The sequence below is a fragment of the Onychomys torridus genome, chromosome 1 (genome assembly GCF_903995425.1).
Source record: "Onychomys torridus chromosome 1, mOncTor1.1, whole genome shotgun sequence".
Classification (NCBI taxonomy): domain Eukaryota; kingdom Metazoa; phylum Chordata; class Mammalia; order Rodentia; family Cricetidae; genus Onychomys; species Onychomys torridus.
This window is the reverse complement of record NC_050443.1, coordinates 178327049-178350967: the sequence shown is the minus strand read 5'-3', so window position 1 is coordinate 178350967 and position 23919 is coordinate 178327049. Positions and strand designations below refer to the sequence as shown.

Genomic DNA, 23919 nt, shown 5'->3' with positions numbered 1-23919 from the left:
TAACCTGCTGTGAGGATTCAGCATCCCCTAAACTTCCCTGTTTTTCTGTTTCCCCACTTGGAGGATGGAGCTAAGAATGAGGGCCTGAACCTGAGTGTTGCCAGGGAGATTTGCTGGGAAGAATTGGTCCTGGGGCTTGGAAGCCAGATAGTTGCTGGGAGCTGGTGGAGGCTGAGGATTCTGGGGCAGGAATAAGGACATATAAAACCTAGACAGGACTAGCGCCCTGGCCAGAAGCAGTTGGGGTCTCCAGGCTCTGGGCAGCAGGGCGTCCAGGTAGGCCCGAGGTGAGAGGTAGGCGCAAGCTTAGCACTCTGTCCACGCCCCCACCCAGCACCTCCTGGACAGGGCCTGGGTATGAAGTAAGGCAGCATCTGTTCCCATGGCTGGAGTTCCCTGTCCTCTGTAGAAAGAATAACTAAAAGGAAGGAAAGAGGAAACAGCTGGGAGCCCTACCCAGAGTCAACCTCTGTCTGTCCCTAAAGCTTCAGGTTAGCATTCACAGTCCAGTGTCACAAGGTGGTAGCATTGTCCTCCTCCACAGAGCAGGACACTGAGACTTGAAGGGTAATGATTTGTGGGATGGTGAAGGCCTGACAGTTCCCGGGACATGTGCTGCATCTCTGTCCTGGACACTTTCTATGACATTCCCTGGGGACACTGACATGAATTATGAGGAAACCATTCTTAAGGCCCGGTGGTTCCCTCAACCCAAATATGTGGGGAGCAAGAAGGGCTGGACTCTGTGAGCTGCAACACTCTGTACCAGCCTGCCGAGGAGTATTTGACAAGTGGCCCATGGTTTCTCTTCCTAGGGTTTGGGATTGGCCATTTGAAACTCAAACTGAGCACGGCTCAGGCTAGCACTACTTGTCCCTGGTGTGTATGGCCATGGCTCTGGGTACTGGACACTAGGCAAGATGGTATCTCCTTGGCAATGTGTTGGTGGTAGGATGCTGAATGAGGAGAGGAGTATGGGCTTTCAGCAGGCAGGAAGGCGTGTTTCAGCAACTTCTTTGTCTCCCCGAGGATCTGAGGTTCCTTATGCTGGGGGCAGTTTTGTTTCCCACTGACAGGTTCCCCATGGGTACCCCAGGGCACTCTCCCAGGGTGAGGCTGTGCAAGGAGCACATGGTGCCAACTATTCTCTATTCTCTTAAGAAAGTTTAGATTCATTGCCTATGAGAGTATTCATGTGGAAGTCTGGATTTCAGAGTCCTCTGTTGGGTGGAGCCAGAGCTCCATGGCCTCAGCGATCAGAGCTCTTCAGTTTGTGGTTTCCATCACTCCTACTGTCTCTGCTCTCGCCATCTTCTTTCATTTTGCTGATCTGCTTAGGGTAGAGCAAGGATGAAGTTTTGGTGCCTACACCCCAGAGCTTCCTCTCTCTTTTGGGTTACCTACCTGGATTTTGCAACAGGGAACTTCAGTGGGTGGGGCATGGACCTGGATTCAAGGGAGCTTTACCTCTTCCAGCTGCAAGAGAGGTTTTGTCGTGTCTCGGTTTCCATAAATCGTGATCTAGGGTGAATGTGAGGATTCAGTAAAAGGGTGTGGGCAAAGGGGATGGGGCCTCTGCAGCCAACTTAGGAGCCCTTAATGTTTGCTCTTTATTATTACTGATATGGTTTATGAACCAATAGACATACAGGTAGTAAGTACATAGCTCATGGGTTTTCGGTATGTGTATATTCACGGTACCAGACCCCTAAACATGTCTCCTCTGGTTTCTTTGTATCCCCTAGTCATCAGCTTGATGGCATTAGAAGTAAGGTCTTTGGGAAGAGATTAATCATGAAGGCTGAACCTCATCAGTGGAATTAGCGTGCTTGTAAAAGGTTCCCCCAAGACCTGCCCTGCCTCTTCCACCCACCATAATAGGACACAGCCAGATGGGGCCAGACACATCCCAGAAAGCAAGCCCTCCTTTAAAAGCCATTGGATTTGCCTGGGATTTGCCTTGGGCTGCCCAACCTCCATGCTGAGAAATTAATTTCTGTCGTTTGTAAACTACCCACTTTATTATTTTCTTACAGTCCAACTGGACTAAGCCAATATCTCCTAGCAACATATTCTGAATATTACCTGGCATGGCAGAAGGGACCTTGAAGGTGTGACTGCTTCCCGGATTCCCCGGGTGCACCAGTGTAATGTCAAGGGTTCTCATAAGTGAAGGAGATGGGCAGGATAATCAGACATGGCATTTTGAAGCTGTAGAGCTGCTGCCTGTGGAGTTGGAGGTGAGCTGAGTGAGGAATGCAGATGTCCTTGGGAGTCTGAAAAAGGCATGGGATGGATTCTTCCCTGGCTCCTCCAGAAGGAACCAGCCCTGCCCTCTTACACCTTCAGTGTGGCCATTAGCCCCATTTCAGATGCCTGACCTCCAGAACCGTAAGAGAATGAAGGCATTTTGTGCTAAGCCACTAAATGCTAATAACTTGTTACCATAGCAACAAGGCAGCATGTTTTAAGTACCACATCAGGCAAAACAGAGGATGAATTTTCTTTAAAAAAGAAATGTAGTCCAGGCTGGCCTTGAATTCCTCTTCCTCCTGTCTGCCTCTTAAGTGTTGTTATTACAAGCATGTGCCACCATGCCCAGTTTATTCAGCGCCGCACATGGAACCCAGGGCTATATGCATACTAGACCAGCATTCTATAACTGAGCTACATCACCAGCTCTTATGATGGCATCACTCCTCAAAGTTCCCTGTGCCCCTTCTCGGTGCCTGTGGACTCTTTAGACCGGCCTGCCTGTTCCTGAACTTCTCATAAGGGAACCATAGAGTATGTGCGCCCTGCCCAGGACCTCTTCCTCTGCAGTGACCAGGAGGCTTGCCCCTGCTCTCACATCCCAGTTGCTGGGTCTTTCCTTATTGCTGAGGAGTAGCCCTGAAAGAGTAAACCATACTTTGCTTATCCAGTCTCTTTGGAGATGTGTTTGACTCCTGTGAAAACAATGACAAATAAACAAATCCTACTGTGGACATTCTGGAATAAATCTCGTGTTAGATGCAAACTTTCACATCTCATGAGTAAAGGCCTGAGAGTAGAGTTACCAGGCCATAGGTTTGGCATATGTTCAACTACACAGGGATTTCAACACATGAGTAAGAGGTTCATGACTGTCACAGGGACTCGGGGTCAATGGCTGCCCTGCTTGCTTGTCGTAATTCCTCGGAGTGCACATGGGATGGGCGCCTTGTCTGGACCAGAGCAGAAGGTCTCAAGACTGGCTTGGAAACCCTCCCTTGAGGGTAGGTGGCAGGTGGCTTCCATTCCCATGAGCACCTTTTCTCTATCCCATGTGGTACTGGAGCTTTCTTGCAGGTCTTTCCTGAGTGAGACTCTTGCTAGATGTTTGTAGCAAAGAATCTGAGGCCTGGGGCAAAGTCCTGTCTTTGGCAGAACTGTTGAAGGAAGAACTGGATATCCCTGGAGTCCAGCTAGCTCGGAGCTCTTAGTCCCATCCCCCACACTGGAGGAGCAGCAGAGCAGGGCTGGGTCCAATTTGGTGATCAGCCTAAGGGTCAGCTCCTCCCACAGGAAGGGAAGCTGGCCCTTGTCCTGCAGACAGTGCAGGAGACAGACTAGGGGACAGCAGATGGCTTCCCAGATGGCAGAGAGCACAGCCCGGCTGATGGAGAGGTTGTATGAGGGGCAAAGGTGACAAGGGGAAGTGGAGAGATCCTAATTAAGGCAACTGATTGGTTACATAGTTGAATCGTATGCAAAGGGCAATAGAGGGCTACATCAGGTACCAAGGCGAGGGTTATATAATGACATTCATGGTTAAGATAGGGTTCAAGGGGAGCAACCTGGAGGCAGAAACCAGCCTGATGGGTGAGGGACGCTCAGAAGCTCTTCACACTGCTTTGTCTCTCTCATGATGTCCCCTCTGCCATGGTCCCCTATGCATCTTGCTCACTCAGCACAACCCCCCTTCCAGTCAGCATTCCCTTTCTGGGGCTGCCTTCCCACTGCCTCAGTGGCACCAGTCTGTCCCATCCCTGCATCATTTACCCAGCATCTCACAAAGAGCTCAGAAGTCTGTGATGTTTCCCATTGCAGTATTGATCTGAAGTCACTTGCTCAGACTGGAGGGTGCATGCACAGCCAGCTCCTCTGTGAAATTCACGTGCCTGCATGCTCTCTGGTCCAGAAGATGGCAGGCTGGTGGAGTGGGCAGAAGAGGACTGGGAGAGAAGACAGGTTGGGCAGATGTTTATTAAGGTCCTGGTTCATTCTGATAATTTCCTTTGCAGGGAATGCTGAAGCGATTGCCCAGTGTCAGTTGCTTCCTTTCCCAGTAGAGTGGGTGGCTGCTTGTTCACTACCCCCAGAGTGTTCTCAGCAGAGGCCCACACCGTTCAGGACCCTCTCAGACTAAATGGGAAGTAAGGGCTGAGTGTCCCTGGGACCAGCCCATTTCTTCGTCTTAGGGTCAACACAGGACTCAGGCATTCCAGGTTCAGTGGGGTGTGCCTGCAGGAATCAGGCTGGTCATTCTGGGAGGTGTGGAGCATTCCACTCTGCAGAGGAGATGGTGCCCATTAATTGAGTTCCAGACAGGCTGTTAAAGATAACACTGAGATCAGAGAGGCTGTCCTTAGAGGCCACCCATGGCCAAGTGAAGCCAGAATGCTGTGTCCTTGGAGGACTAGGCCTGTGGGGCAGGAAGAGGGGTGAAGGGGCAGATGGGCCACCCTGAGTGCCCCGGTCTCCTCCCTAAGCCCAGATGGGGCCGTTGGCCACCCATGCATGACGGTCATGGTACAAAATGTCCTTTCCTGAGCCCAAACATTGCTGAGCTGAGTGTGGGTCAGGAACAAAGGGTCCTGGGATGCCACATGATCTTAAGCCCACTCATGTACACATAACACACATGCTGGGGTGTGTGAACACCCAGGCTGTCTCTCCAGACCCCTGAAAATTAGTACACATGCTAGTTCTCGGCTTTGCTCTGTCCCAGACCTGTTCTCCCACCTCAGGTCTGTAAAAAAATTCAGAGGGATTCAATTTGCGTTTTAGCAGAGGTGTGTGATTGAGTGGAGGTTGGGATGGGTGGGATAAGGAGTTGGGTTTGTTTCTTCTATTCCTGTTTTGAGCATTCTTGACTTACTATAAGTTGAAATTTCAAAGCTTATCTTTATTTGGTGGTCAGCCTTTGCCTTCTCAGGGTAAGAGCAACACTAGGGACGTTTCATGAGAACACCCCTGCCTACTTCATGGTAGATTCTTAGGTGGCCAGCAGGCTCGCTGCTGACCTCTGGGCTGGCTGCTGACCTCTGGGCTCGCTTCTGACCTCTAGGCGGCTGCTGACCTCTGGTCTCTAGGGCTTTGATACTCACCCTTTGCACTATCGAGATGCTCCAGAGCTAACCCCCACCCCCACCCCACAAAAACCACCTTCAAGAACCCCTTACCTTTCTGGATAAAAGACTTTGAATAGGGCCAGCCTGGGGATGAGGGGTATGTGGGGGCTACTCCTTTGGTACCCACCAGTGTTCTTTCTCCTGCTTCTCTGAGTTAAGTTTTCTTTGTCAACTCCCTCAGAGGGAAGCTCCTCTTGAAATTTTGCCATGCACACTTACCCTAGCAAAGCCCACTATTAATCAGTAACAGGGCCTAGCTGACAAATTCTGTCTTTGTTGACATGCAACTTCACCACTAAAGATTTTTGTATTAAAAACACTGAGAAATAATTATGAGTTTTGAGCTAAGAGGATCTTAAGAAGTCTTTGAAAGAACATTTTTCTCCTTTCTCCCTATAAGCCTCCAAGGCTCTCTGCTGTGTGGGAAAGTTACCCATGGTGCAAGAGCTGTGCTGAGTGAGATGTTGGTTCCCAGAGGTGTCCCTGCAGTTTGGACAGCAGGCACCAGCCTCTTCCCCTGGCTGTGCTGGGCAGTGCTCCTGCCTTGTTTCACCCAAGGCTCCCCTGAGCCTCTGAGCATTTGTCTGTCTTTCGCTTTTACCTTCTGGAAGCAGAAGCTTTAGTCCATGAAAATAGTCACACAGAATTCATTTAGGTTTTTGAGACAGTGTCTTACTCCAAAACTCAGGCTATCCCTGAACTCACTGTGTAGTCCAGGCTAGCTTCCCATGTTGATCCTCCTGCCTCAGGCTCCCAAGTGCTAAGATTACAAGTATGAACCACCATGGCCAGCTACATAGCCTGTATCAGTGCTGGTGCTGTTTGTCCTGATGTGGCTCCCGAGGGCTATTAGGAATCTTAGCATTTATTCCACAGCACTTGGAAACTGCTCATCTGCCAGGCAGGGAGAGGGTGGCCACTGTAGCAGGAATCTTAGAAAGTCTTATTAATAAAATCAAACCTGGGAGCCAGGTTTTGGGGTGAATGCTGGAAGATCAGAGAAGCAGAACAAGCCACAGCTATCTCACCTCGCCAGTTCCTCAGCTGATCCTGTTTCCTCAGACTGGATGGCTCTCCGCTGAACTGTGCTGCTCAACAGCCTAAAAGCTTAACCAGCCCTAGTTCCTGGTCCTCACACCTTAAATACCTGTCTGCTTTCTACCATCACTTCCTGGGATTAAAGGCTCTAGTTACCTCGCCTGGCTATTTCCAGTGTGGCCTTGAACTCACAGAGATCCAGGCTGATCTCTGTCTCTGCAATGCTAGGATTAAAGGTGTGAGTGCCACCATTATCTGGCCTCTATATCTAGTGGCTGTTCTGTCTCTGGCCCCAGATAAGTTTATTAGGGTGCACAGTATTTGGGGGAACACAATACCACCACAGGCCACTTCTCAGCCCCTCAGCTGCACCAGCAGCCCCAGCTTCAGAGTGTCTAAGCAGAAGTCACTGCAGTAGCCCTGTACTGGTGCCACTTGCTCTGTGACTACACCCTTATGCTGCCACATCTTGGTGTCCAAGAGAGACAGCAGCCCTTAAGCTCCTGGCATGGGATAGCACCTGTGTATAAGGAAATGACACATCTGTGCTTGGGAGATGCCCTCCAAGGTCAGTGAATCATTTACACATCTGCCTTGGGACATCTCTTCTGTTAAGGAACCCTGCAGAGGACTCTGAAGGGGCTCACACCTCTACTCTCCCAGACACCTAAATAAAGCTGGAGGTTTGTGTTCAGTTTCCCCAGGCTAGGACACATGGTTGGCTGAGAAACCCCTTTCCTGGACACATTGCCACACTCAGTTAGAGAGCTCAGCTAAAGAAAGGTGAACCCAGCCACTCTGTCCCTGCCCTCACCTGCTGCCCCCTTTCCTTCCAAAGACAGGTGTGGGGCTGGGGGGAAGTGCTCTTTTGCTCAATGTGAGACCAACTGACTGGGATGGTAGAAAAGAGCCCTGTGTTGGCCTGTTCAGTTTTTAGATGGGAAACCAGACTTCCTTGCAGGAGTTAAGAAGGCTGCAGTCATGGCCATGTGGCTCCCACATTCTTGGTGGTTCTGAAAGTGCCCCTGGGTGAGCAGAAGCTGGGGCCGAACAGTCTCTCTCATCCTTCCCATCCCTCGGAGTTTTCCTGAAGGCTCCATCTGCCAAATTTCTGTCTGGTGTGGATTTTTCAGCTTTGATGAACTAACCCACAGAATCTAAATGTAGAGGGAATATATTTACTGACCTTGTATGTTTGAGGGCTCCTTGCCTGTTCCAGGGTGTAACCACCAGATCATTTCCTCTGCAGCAGCTGGACCAATTTGATGATAAGGATAAATAAAAAACAATACCTAAAACTTTAATTGGATGTTTTCCACGGACCAGGTTTGATAGGTGTTTTTTTTTTAACTTAATCCTCATAGTGCACTAATAAAATATGTCACAATGGTTACCCAGCCCCACTTTCTAGGTGAGTAAAATGAGGTCCCGAGAAGGAAAGTCACCCACTCCAGGCCTGCATCTGGAAAGTGGCTGGGCCAGGATTAGAACCCCCACTTTACTAACTCTGCTCTTATTCTTCTGTGACATCAAATTACCCCTCCCCTACTTGGATCTTCGAGTTTTGACCAATTAATAGCTTGAAAGATGAAAGCTTTTGTTCAGTTCTGCAGGAACTTCCTTCTTCAAGGAAGGCAGAACTACAAGGTGGCCTGACTTCGGAATTCCCTGATTCCCCCACACTTTTTTGCTCATATGTGAAGTGGAGATTTTCATTCATAACTGTTATGATTGTATGTGTCCCCCACTATTTCATGTGTTGTGAACTTAATGCCCAATACGGCAGTGCTAAAAGGTGGGCTCTTCCAGAGGTGGTAGATCGGTCACAAGGACTATGCCCTTGTGGATGGATCAATGCTGGTACCTCAGGAGTGGGTTAGTGATCACAGAGTGACCTCCTGACAAAAGGATGGCTCTGTCCCCTCTGGTCCCCAGATCACTGCTACTTCTGCCCTTCTGCTCTCTGCCATGGGATGAGACAGCAAGGAGGCCTATCCACATGCAGGCTTCTCGGCCTTAGACTTCTCAACTTCCGGAACTTGTTCAAATTTGATCTCTGTTGCTGTGATAGACACCATGACCCAAAGCAACTTACACTTCCAGGTGTAAGGCTTTGCTAAGAGAAGTTAGCACAGGGACTGAAGCAGAAACCAGGGAGGGACTCCGTTTACTCCCATCCTCCCTCCCTCCCTCTCTCTCTCTCTCTCCCTCTCCTTCTCTCTACCTCTCTCTTTCCCTCTCTCTCTCTCTTTCTCTCTCTCTCTCTCTCTCTCCCTCTCTCTCTCCCTCCCTCCCTCTCTCTCTCCCCCTCCCTCTCTCTCTCTCTCCCTCCCTCCCTCTCTCTCTCCCTCCCTCTCTCTCTCCTCCCTCCCTCCCTCTCTCCCTCCCTCCCTCTCTCTCTCCTTCTCCCTCCCTCTCTCCCTCCCTCCTCTCTCTCTGTCTCTCTCTCTCCCTCCCTCCTCTCCCTCTCTCTCTCCTCTCTCTCTCTCTCTCTCTCTCTCTCTCTCTCTCTCTCCCCTTCTCTATGTGTTTGGTGCTTTGCCATATTTCTCATACAACCCCGGGGCCATCTGCCGGGGTAGTACTGTCCACAGTGGGTTGGGCCCTCTCACAACCATCAACAATCAAGACTGTTCCTTACAGACACCACAGCCATCTCATTTAGGCAGTCCTCTGTCTTCTGAGACGCCATCTTCCCAGGTGACTGCTGGCTGTGTCAAGTCGACACTAAAGACTAACCAGTCAAGGAAACAGACACCCATTCTTTATGCAGTACCCGGCCCCACACATCCTGTTGACAGTGCTTGTTCCATGGTCTCATCCATCTGGGGCCTGGGAGTGGGAGGAACGCTTGGAGTAGGAGAACTCTGCATCCAGCTGGGCGGCACCCACACCTCCTAGGCTTCAATGTTTCTCATCATTAGAATGGAAATCTTAACAGTATCTAACAGCAAATTTACAAGGCAGGATTTTGTGAGTTCCACTTACAAAGTGCTCAGCGTGGTATATAATGTGTGTTCAGTGAGAACTTTCCCAATAGATGTCTGCCCTTGTATATTTCCAATAGTTCCAAACTAACAACATAACTTTGAATAACCAAAAACAAAACAGAACAAAAAAATGTGTGTAGAATGTTTACTTGGGTTGTAGTCCATCATCAAGGGAAGCCATGGCAGGAGTTCAAGTCAGGAATTTGGAGGTGGGAACTGAAGCAGAAACTATGGAGGATGCTGCTTGCTCCCCATGGCTTGCTCAGCCTACTTTCCTATATGACTCAGGACTACCCTTGTGTGGGGCGCACCACTGCAGTGAGCCGGGACCTCCCATATCAATCACTAGTTAACAGAATGCCCCACAGGCCAATCTGATGGAGGCGGTTCCTCAGTTAAGGTCTCCTCCTCCCAGGTGACTCTGAACTAACCAAGACAGCAAAGATAACCTTAGAGGGTTGCATCCCAAGTGCTGTGTGTACAGGATGTGCCGCTCTACCAACTGAGCCGCATCCCCTCCCATGTGATTTTGGCATGACTCTCAGTCACTGTATTGCTTCATCTGTGAATATTTGGGGATGTCTCCCTAAAGGAAATCTTTTTTTTTTTAAAGGATTCCACAACCATGCTATGAATAATAAATTGTTAATATCAGGTCAGTCTTTGCATTTTTCATCATCTCACAAATTAAAAACAAAAATTACAATCCTGTAAAAGTTCACCGGTTGGCATCCTGTGATGGACGTGTTTTGAGTCTCTGTAAAGCTGTAACCGTTGGTGTCTGGGGCAGTCAGGCACTGGAAACTCCCATGGGCTCGCATTTTTAGTGCCTCAACCCTGTTGGAAGGGTTGAGTGCTGAAGCTTCCACTTTAACAAGCCCTCCAGGGGGCGCTAATGCACACCAGTGTGAAACCCTCTGATCCATGTCCCCAGCCCCTTGCCTCTTTCTTGTGGTTGTTTCATGGAGAAACCCAGTTTAGAGCGGCTGGCACCTGAACATTGCCAAGCACGGATGAATAGAGTCCTTCTCCTGGTACCCAAACAAAAGGGGCTGACTTTGGGGGGATAGGGCCTGAGGACAAGGCAGGGTTGTCTTGACACAGAAGCTGGGATGCTCTTGTGTGCACAGTAACCAAAGTGTTTCGGGATCCTAGGGAAGATGTGGCATGGCCAGGCATAGGGTGAAAAGAGGCTGTAGATGGATACAGTGGGCTTTGAAGTGCCAGAGTTATCAGTGAGCTGAGCCTTCCCTCATGGGGAATCGACATTAGGAAGCCCCTCACAGGACTGAGGATGTGGGAGAAGCTGAGCTTTGACCGGATGCTCTGACTGCAAGGTGGGTGAGTATGGCTTGCACTGGGCAGGTCCAAGCAAGACCCATAATCGAGGCCAAGAGGGTCTGGGGCAAGGCTGTGGAAGTAACTTTTCAGAATGCAAAGTAAGAAGGGAGAGGCATTAGAAACAGGAGTGATGGGGCCTGGGGATGGAGCAAGAAAGAGGAGCATTCAGGAGCTTCCTTGTCTGGGAACCGCAATGGTTCCTCTGACGAAAGGGGTGTCTGAGGAGAGAGGCGGATCGGGCTGATTTGAGAGCTGATTCTAATTTTAGCGGTAACCTAAAGAGTATTAGGTGCATTCCTAATACTCTGACTGAGAGGTTAGATCCTCAGTTGGGAAAGACCTCATCACCCCTCCAAATCTGTGGGTAATAGCCACCAGGTCCACTCTTGGACACATATAAACACCCATTTCTTTTCCTGTTGCTGTGATGAAATACCCTGACATAAGCAACTCAAAGACAAAAGCCTTTATTCTGGCTCTGAGTTCAAGGGTGCAGTACATCATGGCAGCAGGAACTGGAAGCATCTGGTCATATGATACCCACAGTCAGGAAGCAGAGAGTGATAGATGAACGCTGCCTACCCAGCTCCACTTCTCCATTACATTCCATGACACACTCCAGGATCTCAGCCAGGAAACAGTGCTACCTGTGGAGGAGTGGAGGAGCGGGTCTTTCCACCTCAATTTGGGCAATCAAAATCACTGCCTTCAGGCATGTCCAGAGGCCAGCTGATTCTAGGTTCTATCAAACTGACAGTTAACACCAACCATCACACACACACACACACACACACACACACACACACACATCCATCTGTCCACTCTTCAGTCTATCTACCCATCCATTCACCAGTCCATCCAACTATCCAACAGTCACAGTCCTGTGACATGTCAGGAGCTAGGGGCATCAGACAGGAAGTAAGACCCAACCTCCACCCATGGAACAGAGTCCATGGGGTGGGGGTGGGGCATTTGTGGACAGAACTATCTTGAGACATGTGTGGAGTTTCTCTAAATGCTGGGTGCTGGTGGCCAGGGGCTGCATGGCTGCTGAGTTCCAGTTTATGTAAGCTGTTGGTCTAGAAGGCATTTCCTCACCTTTTCTAGTGGTTGCCTGGACATGAAGAGGCACAGTTTGAAGGCCTGGGAACCCAATATGAGAAGAGCGTGTTCTATCTGATTGAGCATTCTGGGAACTCATTGACTCTGGAGAAACCTAACTGTTCTGTTCTCATCTCATCTCTTGGATTGTTCAGGAAGCAGGAAGGGTTACTGGAAGATATAGCCCATTGTGTCAGCCCCCATTCAGCCCATACTGGATACTTTGGTTTCAACCAGGGAGCATTCATTTCCATAATTAGGACTTAGCATTTGGAGAGCAGTTATTTTATACTCAGCATTCTCTATCGTGAGAGGGTCTCCCTGCTCATGCTAATAAAATTTCCATTTACTCTGGACATCAACCACATTAATTAAAAAAAATCCCATCAATTATTTACTGAGATGGGACTTCAGCTTAGGATAATGTATTAGTTCGGCTAGCCATGAAGTCTGTTCCAGGGCAATAAAAGAGTTTTTATCCTCCTTCCAAAAGACACTTCCCAGTAACCTATATATGACCTTGAACAGCTCAGTTTCCAGGATGACACTGCAGGGAGGGTATGTAAGGAGAGAAAGACCAGGCTTCTTCACAGAGGCTGGTATTTAGGCAAATGCCTGTCATCCCAGGAAAGAAGAAATGGAAAGTGTATATATATTGCATTTTTTAAAGTTGTAGGACCTTAAAAAAAAAACACCACATCTTGAAAAAGGACTGTTTATTTAATAGACACATAAATCTGAAAGTCAGCAAGGAAACACTGCAGAGCGGCCTCCCTGTGTTGAGACCACCTGTCACATTTTACATGGATCTGGAGTGCTGAGGTAAGGCCAGTGGCTCCATCTTCATCTGTAAGAGTGTTGTATTTCGGGTGGGAGATCGATGTTCATGTATCTTAGACAGCCGGGAAGTCTGCTCACTGCCATTGCTGACTAATGTCCTCCATGGAGACAAGGGCAACAAGCAAGTTTATGAATTATGATTCCCTTTGCAAGCTTTTTTTTTTTTTAAAGAACATCTGCTCTGATTAAAGCCATTAGAGCCCTGAGCAAATTAAACAGCGTCGTATTTTTACACATCTTGCGTTTTGTAGCTAGAACCAGATGAAGTGTGCACTTTAACTCTTAGGCCATCAAGGCAAGCCATGAGGGTTAAGCTCGCTACCTGCTCCCTACCACTAGGCTGGGGTTCCAAGGAGGTCTGTCTGTAGCAGGAGACTTACTGGTTCAGAATTCGTTTATTAGTTTCTCTTTTCCTTTTGCTGTGTAAATACTTCAATTTTCTGTATCCTTCAGTGCTGCAAAATTTATGTTTGAAAGTGACTTGGTTGAAGTATGTATTGGAGGCTCCCAGAATTAAAAGTGAACAAACAAACACCCTCATCAACTTGCTTTTATATTCGCTAAACTGTTAAGAAAAAGATCATCTATACCCTAATTGTACAAGACCAGGGTGATATTAAATTATCTAAACCATGGGCTGAGGATATAGCCCAGCAGTAGAGCACCTTTGGTATTTGTGAGGTTCTGAGTTCAATTCTTAGTACCACAAAAAATCTAAAACTAGTGATGAAGGAGACTTGATGGTTAAATGTCCATTCACTGGAAAGCACCAGAGTCACTTCCTCTTAGCCCTGTCGGGTTTTGCCATTGATGGTTCGCATCTTTGGTCCCTGTCCTTCTAACTTCTGTGACTTAACTCTGGGGTCCCTCTTCTGTACCTACCAAGGCCACTGGGAAACAATGGAGCCTCCTGGGAGGATGTGAGGTCACTGGGGGTGTGTCTTCGAAGGAGATATTGAGATTCCCCCCCCCCCCCCCCCCGTGTATATGTGTGTGTGTGTGTGTGTGTGTGTGTGTGTGTCTGTCTGTCTGTCTGTCTGTCTGTACTTCCTTTTTAGTTGATAATCTCAGGTATTCTGACACAGCCACAGAAAGCTAATCCACCCACGGTGCTACGGACAGGCCTTGGATAGTGGGAACACTGGGGTATATATTTCTCCAGATTCCTAGGATTTTCAGCTTCGCCCTTGGCCACCTTCCTAGTAAAGCATTCCCTTTAGTCTACATTTTAGCTGTCTTCCTTCCCCACTCCTACAGCTGAGCCAGTTTTCTTCTCTTTGGCTTCATTTTCCTAAGCCCACCAGTAAGAAACTTTCCATTGGCTGAGCTTTGTGTTCTGTGGAGATGTCACTGTACAGTGGCATGAACTAATGACACGTGGCGCTTCCCTTTGTAGATGGCCTTTGTCTAAGTGATAGCCAGAGAAATATTCTTGTCCCGTATGCTCGTAGACTCACAGATCAGTTCTGGAGTTTCTCTCATGAAATGGTTAATGCTCCATTGTCCTTTTCATGTGTGTGTTTAATTATCCTTATTTGTATACAGCATGAAAGAAGTCAGTTCTGGTTGAGACTCTTAGAGCACAGGAACTTTTCACTGTTACCTCTCAGGGGATACAGTAGGCTATTCCATTTCCCCATGAAGTTATAAAAAGTATTTTGCACATATCTATGAAAATGTAACCACTCCACCCCGTCTATGCAGATCAGTTTGAAATCTGCACAGTGCATCTGACTTTTAATTTCTGATGGAAAAAGTCCATGAAGTTTGACTGCCTCTAGGCCTGGAAAGTGATCAGCAAGTCAAATGATTTTTTTTAATACCATGCCATATGCAGCGGGGGAGGGGAGGATGAGAACCGCCTCCTTGATTTTTGCCCTCAGTATATCCTGGTGTCCCCTGAGGTTCCAAGGCATGTGCATGTTTAATGCATGGCTGGACATGTGCTGTTTTGCATGTCAGTGGGACAAACAAAGACATGCTTGAGAAGGGTTGAGTGATGGGATAATTAGAACCAGGCAACAGCAGGGTGGATGCATCATCTGCGCATGATAACTTGTTTGCTAATTGCCAACATCAGATTTTCTGGGCAATTAGATGTTTGGTGTCTTCCAAGTCCTTCTGTGCAAACGTGGACACACAGCCTTAGGCCTTTGAGGTAGCAGGTGGAGAGAGGGCAGCTCCTGGGTAGATGGCAACTCTCCCGAGGTTACCCCTCCTCAGGGTTGCATATAAAATGGAACCATCATCAACCAGTGGGATGATTGCCTGGCTGGGTCCCTGTGTGGAGATAGGAATCCTCTGGCTTTTATGAAAAGAGGTGCCTTGAGCTTGGAGATGAACAAAGCTGGGGGTGTTCAGTGGGCTAGCTGAGGAGCCAACTCTCTCTTTCAAGCACCCTGGGACATTACTGATAGGATTAGGAAATATTGTGTCATCTGATGAGCAAGATGAGTTATAGGTTTTGTTTTTAGACAAAGCTTAAGTAGTCCAGGCTGCCCTTAAACTCCCTCTGTAGCATGGAGATGACTCTGATCCTCCAGCCTCTCTACCTTCACAGTGCTAGGATTACAGGTGTGGGTCCCTATAGGGTGCTGGGGATCAAACCCAGGGCTTTGTGTATGCTAGACCAGCACTCTATTAGTTGAGGTACATTCCCAGCCCAAGATGAGTTTTTAGTAAATGTTTTTTTTTAAATTATGTTAGAGTATACATAACACAAAACCTTCCATTGAAACAGTTTTAAAATGTACAGTTAGTTGGACAGCATGGTTTATATTCACAACACTGTACCACGGCATCACTAATTATTTGCAAAACTTTTCATTGTTCCATTCAAGAACTCTGGGCACAATAAGCAATAACTCCCAGTGACCTTTTATATACTTTCTGTCTCTTTGAATTTGCCTATTCTGGATAGTTCATACAAGTGAAATTACATACTATTTGCCCTTTTGTGTCCCTCTTATTTCAATAGTTTCCTGGTCCATTGGTATTATAGTGTGTCTAGGAATGCCATTCCCTTTGCACATAGTTGAACTGTTCCTAATACTATTCCATTGTATTGAGTGAACAACATTTGACTTACCCACTCCTTTGTTGATGGACACATGAGTTTATTTCTACCTTTTGGTTATTGAATATTGCTGCAATGAACATTCACATACAAGTCTCTCTGTGAATCTGTTTTCAAGTCCCTAGTAGTTACATTCTGGATCATACAGTTATTCTATATATGACATTTCAAGGAGCTGCCAAACTGTTTTGCACAGCAGCTGCACCATTTACATTCTCACCAGCAATGCATGAGAGTTCCAATTTCTGTACTTGTTTTCCTTTCCTCTCAAAAATTATAGTCATCCTTATGGGTGAAGTAGCATCTCATTGTAGTTTTTGGTAGACCAGTTGGCTTTAAACTCAAGAAATTCGCCTGCCTGTGCTTTCCAGGTGCTTGGATCAAAGGTGTGTGCCACCACACCCTGCCTTATTGCAGTTTTGGTCTGCATTTCTCTGGTGGTATTGAAGCCAGCCATCTTCTATACTTGCTGAGTCTCCTGGTGAAGGGAAGGGCCATAAGCCTACAGATGGGAGGTGACTTGTAGATTCAAAGCTTCCCATTTGCGTTTTCGTGATCTGTTTCACTCCTCAGTCTGTTCAAGAGCCACTGAGATGATGCTGTTTGAATTCCCACCAAGTAGAAAAAAATTAATTCTGCAAGAGCCTGAGATTAGCGCAAAGTGATTTAGCAGATGGAGCTATTTTTCATGCTCCCCCGGAGGGGAGAGCCTTTCCCAGAGAAAGCCAACCCACCTACCACCCACATGGAATTAAGCTGTGTACTAAACTAGCATGGTATTCAGAGTAAGACCTGGCCCCTGGTACTGGTGGGTGTGCGGCATCTGGCTATTGTTTCCCCATTGGTTGGTAGCTTCTGGTCTTTGCTTGGTTGCTCTAGAGCCCTGCCAGCCCTGGGCAATGGGCATAAGGCCACTTATGGAGCCTTCAAGCACTGACCAGGGACAGTGTGTCTTGTCCTTGGGGGCCCCTGAGACTGCTCCACAACAAATGTCTGTACTTGAATCATTACAACAGGGCCAGGAAAACATGATATTTATGCTACTTTGCTGTTGGCCCTTCTTCTGTTTGACTTAGTGTTCCTTATATCCCAGGGCCAGGGAAGCTAACCCAGCCCCCTTTTGGCTGCTACCCCCCCCCCCAATATTGGACACTATCAGCACCCTGAAGACATGAGTTCTCTGTGCTTTGGAGGTCCTTGTGCTAGAAGAAGATGGCAGGTGGTACATCGGCCATCAGATGCTGTCCCTCCAGAATTGCACTCATGCCCCATGTTCTGTGGACAGGAGTTGTTAACCCCGGGATAGGGGGTATCCTGTGCACCTTGGGAACCTGTGGGCTATAGATGCTATTCCAGAATCCATGAAAATTGATACATCCTCTCTGGTACTGCTGCAATAATTCCTTCCCTATAGAGACATAATCAGCATTTACCTCCCCATTATAAAGTCTACAAGTAATGAGCTGGAGAGATGGCTCAGTGGAGAGAATCTTCACCAAGCATAGTTACACTGGAGGAGCCCCTTCCATTAAAGTTCCCCCAGCCTGTGTACTCCAGCACTCCCAAGATCCCAACATCACTGCAATTAAGGCAGAATGGCATACACATGTTGGGAGGAAAGGCTGGACTCTCAGGTGAGGTCCTGTGACCCTCCCCAACCCTTGTTCTATGAGGGAATGTTAATAGTTGACAGGCCCCATTGAGGTGGGTCCTTGCAAACAGCTGCAGCTGATCTGATGAAGATGATGGCTGCGTTGCTCAGAGGACCACATTCTACTACAGAGGAGGATTCGGGTTGCACTAGTCCACTGTGGAGTCTGCATCACCGAGCACCTGGCCAGGAGCTGAGGCCTTCTGGGAACAGAGCAACACTTCCTGTTTAACAGTGTGTGTGTGTGTGTGTGTGTGTGTGTGTGTGTGTGTGTGTGTGTGTGTGCGCGCGCGCGTGCGTGTGTGACAGTGACAGGCCTGGTGGTCACTTAGAGAAAAGGGATAGGGACATCCAGTTGTTCAAGTTCTAAAAGCCGAGCACAAGGCGCTGGCCTGGGCAGGGACATCCTGCCTTCCTGGTTGGGAATTAGCTTTGCTCAGCATGGTAGCAGACTTGCAAGAACCCCTGTGTGGAGAGCAAAGCTACATAGGTGTCTTTTCTGCTCCCTAGACTGGTCCATGTCACTTTTAAGAATCTAATTTTTGCCTTTGCTTTTAGAAACGGCCCCCACATCTGCATATTCCTCTCCAGCCCGAAGTCTCGGGGACACAGGAATAACACCTCTGTCTCCTTCCCATATCTTGGTAAGAAATATGTATGTGAGCATGTGCATGCGCTAACTGCCTTTGCTTCCTCTCTCCCATTGCAGACTGCTAGGCAGCCCTTCACATCCCTTTGCTGAGTGTACATTGAGGTGGTGGTAGCGTGTGCACTCTGCCAAACCTGTTCCATACCCTGGGCCTGGAAAGGCTTTCTGAGGTGTGGCTGATGTTTGCAGAGACACTAGTCTGGAGGATAATGTGAGCAGACAGAGGGATCAGCTCTTGAGAGATCAGAACCTATATAAATGACAAGGCAACTTCTTGTAAGGAACACCCTGTCTTGGGGACGAATCAACGAAATGTGTGGCTTTGTCCACAGAGGTGCTTTCTGTGTCCACAAATCAGTGGTTAGGGAATTGCTTCTTTGTCTATTTTCCTTGGAGGGATCTGAGCAGCCACTGGTCTTAGGGGATGGGCTCTTGCCCTCTCCAGTCCCCAAGTACAAGGAAAGATGGATGGCAGGGGCAGCCCACAGAAGCGTAGTTTTGGACACGCTGTTCAGATCCACAAAGGCTCTAATGAAGAACACATGGGAGCCACTGTTCCCTAGGGGGTTGCTGCCTTTTTTCATTTGTCCCAGAGCCCTCTCACTGTGAAAGGCTCACACTCAGGAGTCTCAGTCTTGCATCTGGGAAACTCCCTTAGTCCTGGACCACATCCTGAGTGCACTGGAAGAAATAGTAACCTGTGGGCCTGGTCCCCTGAGATTCAGTGCTTGGGAGGGCACTTGGGGAGAGTGAGAAGGCCAGTGGTAGTGTTCTCATCCCCAATTTAGCCAGAGCAGCCCAGTTCAAAGTTTGCAAGGTTTATAATTTAGTGTTCTTTGGGAATTAAAATAGAAGAAAAGGAAAGGGAAGTCTACATTGCTTTAGGAAAAAAAGAAAGCTGAGATACCTGAGGTGGCCTGTTCAAATGGCCTCACAGATGAGGAACAGCTGTGCACATGAGGCCTGGGGCCCTGAGGTCATATGATGGGTATGTGGGATTGGACAGTCACCATGCATGCACCTGTCTAGGTAAAGAAAACACTGTGAAGATGGAGTAGGCACTGGTGAGTGCTCTGAATGGTGGCAGGCTTCTGTAGAGGGAGCTGGGGACAGCAGTAGTGGGGAGGTTGTGTCCAGACAAGGAGCCACTCTACTGGGCTTCTGCACCATGGTAGTACTTCATAGTCAGCCACGTGTGCACAGCTGAGAAGTGTCTATAGGTGGCACTCTCAGACAGTGGGGTGTCTTCATCTCTCTTGGAGCCACTTGTGGGGATCTGAGGCTGGTCTGCTTGAGCTGGGGTAGTCTACCTGTAGTGAAGGCCAGACTGGACAGGGTAGAGGCTTCTTCCTGCCTGGCACTGACCCTCCAATGCCTTGCTATGCATTTGCAGAATGATGCTGACCCAGTCTCAGAACAGCAGACATTTCTTGTGGTGGTGGCCATCGACTTTGGGACCACATCCAGTGGCTATGCCTACAGCTTTACCAAGGAGCCAGAATGTATCCACGTGATGAGGTGAGTGCTGCAGGGGGAGGGGCATCAGGTAGCCTGGTCACCTCACTTGTGTAAACTTGGAGGTAGGGCTAGTCACTGGTGCTTAGGAAGAACACTAGATTCAGTCTAGACTCCCTGTGCTGCTTTCTAACATTGAGACTATAGGTTTCCACCTGTCAACTCATTAGTTTAATTCTTACACAGTTTTGGGAGGGGCTATACAGTATGGTTGAATCCCAGCCAAAGTGATCCCGGGGTTTGGCCTTGGTGAGAGCAGCCAAGAGGTGCTCTATTTGGTATCTGTGATAGAGGTGATCCAAGGGCTACCTCAGCCCCTTGCTCTGTAACCTCAGGCAATCACTGAATCTACTTCACCTCTGTGTCCTCACCTTTGAGATGGGGATAATGGTAGTGTATGCCTCATGTGTAGTTTGTGCAAATTTAATGAGGTTTTCTACTGAGCAAATCAGCATACATGAAAATGTAAGCAGGAAGGTGCCAGCTCTTCCATGTACAGAAAACACCAGACAACTGGGAAAGCAAGGAAGAGTGGACCTTAGCCTGGTGACCCTAAAGCGGAAGTGCCCTGGGGCATCTTTAATGCCTACAGCAGCCTAGCCCTCACACCACCATCCCTGAGGTTCATCATCAGCTCTTCCAGTCCTCAAACATCTTCAGAAACCTTCGGGAGCTCAGGATTTGTGACGGGTTTTCCAACCAGGGTGTGATTTAAGATGCACCGGGGTTGGTTCTGTGTTGCCTGTGACAGGATTAACTGGGGTTCATCCACCACTCCTAGAGTCAGACTTCAGCTGTCTGTCTAAAGTCGTCGTAAAACTGACTCAAAGCAAGACTGTTTACCAGGTGTCCATCCTGCAGCAGGCTGCATGTGGCCACGCTTGGCTAAGGCAAGCTATGAATGTGGCCCAGCACAACATCACAGCCTCACAGCATTAAGAGTTGTTTTGGGTTTTGTTTGTTTGTTTGCTTGGTTTTCCTGTTTTGGTTATTTTTCCAAAATTGTATTGTGAGGTTTGTAAAGGACGACATCATTCCGCAAGGTCAAATGTCAAATGCGCCTCATGAAGCCCTACATTCTCTTGAAAACCAGACACGTTTTCAGCCAGAGGCTGTTGCCGCCAAGGGGTTCCAGGGTCTGGGGAGGTGCTCAGTGGGCAAAGGGCTTGCTTTGCCAGTTTGGGGACCTGAGTTCAGGTCCCCAGCACCCATGTAAAAGCAGGGGACAGTGGTGAGGTGTGGAAACAGGCAAATCCCTGGAACACACTGGCCAGCCAGTGTAGTCTGATTGGTGAGTGTCATGTTCAGTAAGACCCTGTCTCAAAAAATAAGGTGGGGAGCAATTAAGGAAAATATCAGTGTTTACCTCTGGCCTCTGCCTGGGCACCCCCATGCATGCACACACACACACACACACACACACACACACACACACACACACACACACACACACACACTGAACAACGGAAAGCCAGTTTTGTTCTTAAAAATGTCCTCAGCCAGGCCCCAGGTGGAGCTCCAGGTGTCCAATTGTCGAGAAATAGGAAGGACTGTAAGAGTGTGAATTGTTGAGCCCAAGATTGGAAAAAGCACAGGGACAAATAGCCAAACGAATGTAAGCACATGAATTATGAACCAAAGGCTGTGGAGCCCCCAGCTGGAGCAGGCCCTCTGGATAAATGAGACAATTGAATAGCTTGAACTGCTTGGGAGGCATCCAGGCAGTGGGACCTGGACCTGTCCTTAGTGCATGAGCTGGCTGTTTGGAATCTTGGGCTTACACAGGGACACTTTGCTCAGCCTGGAAGGAGGGTACTAGACCTGCCTGTACTGAATCCACCAGGTTTAAATGAATCCCCAGGGGAGTCTTGGCCCTGGAGGAGGTGGGAATGGAGGGGAGGGGCTGGGGGGAAGGTGGAGGCAGGGGTGGGAGGGGGAGGACAGGGGGAACCCATGGCTGATGTGTAAAATTAATACACAAATATAATAATAATAATAAAGATAAAAATAATTTTTAAAAAATTAAAAAAAACCCAAAACTGTAAAGAACTATTTTTATTCATTAATTATGTGAAGGTTGGGTGAACACACATGCTAAGGTGATCCTCTGCCGCAGGGAGGGCGCAGAGGTCAGAGGACACCATGCAGGAGTCAGTTCTCTGTGTCCACCTCATGAGTCCCGGGCAGGGATGGGATTTAGGTCGTCCAGCTTGGTGGCGAGCACCTTCGCTTTGCTCACTAGCTTCGATTGGCTCTTGAACCCTGATGTCACATGGCTCTCAGAGGTCTATGGACCCTGGATTCCACTTCTAGCAGCAAGACAAATGTCCCTAGAGATGGAAAACCCCAGTGAGAAAGAGCACAAACCTGTTTGTCAGCTTCCCCAAAGTTGTTCTGAGAAGTGATGTTCCTACAGGGTGGTCATCAGCAAGAGATGATACGCAGGGAGAGTCGCTTTGGACGGAGATGTCAACCTAGTTGCTGTGGAGATTGTGTGGGGAGGTTGCCTCTACTCTGGTTTTCTGTCACTCTGAACATGTTGACATGACCAGATTCTGCCTGATAAAGGCATGGGTGAGAAAGTGTAAGACTGCATTTGAATAGGGATGAAGAGGGGCTGGAGAGATGGCTCAGCAGTTTAAGAGTTGCCCCTCCAGGGAACCAAAGTTCAGTTCCCAGCACCCAAGTGGGGTGGCTCACAACTGCCTATAACTCCAGCCCAGGGGATCAGATGCCCTCTTATGGCCTCTGTGAGGACCCTTCTACATGCAGTACATGCGTGTGTGCATGCACACGCACACACATGCGCATGCAACACACACACAGTGGTGAGGGGATAAATATATAAAATTTGTGGGAATGAAAGAATAAAAGATTGAGTGAAAGAAGCTCATGGGGTGTCCACCTGCAGAAAGCAGAGAACAGAGCTACCTAGCCTAAAAGTCAGCCCATGTCCCCATTTAGTCATCTAGGACACTTAGCCTGAGGGAGAACATGCTCCCTCACTGGGAAGCTGCCAGGGATAATGCCAGAACCATCCCAGTAGAAGTCCCTCAGGAGAAAGGCACCCATCTGCCCCATGACGGTCTCTTCACGCTGACCGCAGTGATGCATGTGAGGACAGGTTGGAACGCAGCCTGGGCTGCAGATGCTCCCTCCCTGACTGGACTGGGCTAGTGTCTGGTACTGAGTCTCCACCTGAAGCTGCTCCCAGTTCTAAGCTTGGCAGGGAAGGGGACAGCTCTTGGCAGCCCTGGCTTCTAGAAGGCGGGGACCCCAAAGAGAGAAGAAACATGAGCAGCCTGTCCTCCCCACACTGTGTCCCTGGCTCGTGCTTTCCTTCTGTCCTGGAGAAGGAAACGTCTCTGGAGTTTAGCGGACCCCACCCCTGCCCCATTGCATACCTGTGTCTGTCGACCTGTGCCCTCCTCTGCCTCTGCTGCTGCTTCCTCCATTGATAACTGACCAGTCCTGGATGATCCCTAGTGCCATCCCATCTTGTCACCGTGGCTGTCACTGAGCTATGGAAGTTGTGTCCTGGGCCTTTCCCTCCAGTGAAATACATGTGCTCTTCTGGCTGCTCCCCTAAAGCCCCTTCCTCCCCAGCTCTCCAGGTCACACTGTCTGTGCTCCCCACTCCAGGGTCCTGTGGGCTCCTTGGCTGCCTTCTCCCTCTGGATTTGTTTGGCATTCACCTCTCTCTTCTTATGTCTCTCTCAGCTCTGTCCCAGGCTGGGCCTGGCCTCTGCATCTGCCTTCTGGTGTCCAATCCTTTGAGTTCAGTTTGTTCTCAACAGCAGCATCTCTGATCCGTTAGGCTTTCAGTGACCCCATTACTCACAGATTAGACCCAAGTCTGCGGGCTTCTCTCCAGCCTGGTTCTGTTGCTTTCCAATTCATTCCTCACTCTTCTTATTTACATGGTACCTTTTCTTACACACACACGTTTTGTCTGATAAACACCATCATTTAGCTTCCTGGGCCAGCTCACCTCAGAGTAGCCTAGAGTGACCTTCTCTCTGAGATCTCATTATTCTCCCCATCTTCCATTATCTCCTGAGTCCTGTCTCCTGTGCCCCACCAGCCACTAAGTCTGCCTTCTTTGGCCTCTTAGGCCATTTCCCTGGTCAGGAAGGTCTGATGTGTTTGTTCACACCCATCTTATTTAGAAGAGGATTCCAGCCAGCTCTGTATCCATGTCTGTAGCTGAGTTCTTGCAATAAAAGAAAAGAAAATGTGTGACCTTCCAGACTTTGAGTTATTGGAAGGATGAAGCATAATAAACATTGTTCCCTGTGTTACCAGCATGTGGCACATAGTAGGTGCTCAGTAAACATTGAGAG

At 48.6% G+C, this 23919-nt stretch overlaps 1 protein-coding gene across 2 annotated transcripts in view; it reads left to right on the top strand.

Annotated features, from left to right (window-relative positions):
- Window positions 1-23919, top strand: part of Hspa12a (heat shock protein family A (Hsp70) member 12A) — a 154098-nt gene that overhangs the window by 99972 nt on the left and 30207 nt on the right. For both annotated transcript variants that reach the window (XM_036173893.1, XM_036173898.1), the window contains 2 exons: window positions 17971-18056; window positions 19455-19579. In XM_036173893.1, the coding sequence (XP_036029786.1) occupies window positions 17971-18056; window positions 19455-19579 (211 nt within the window). The remainder of the gene's footprint in view (window positions 1-17970; window positions 18057-19454; window positions 19580-23919) is intronic.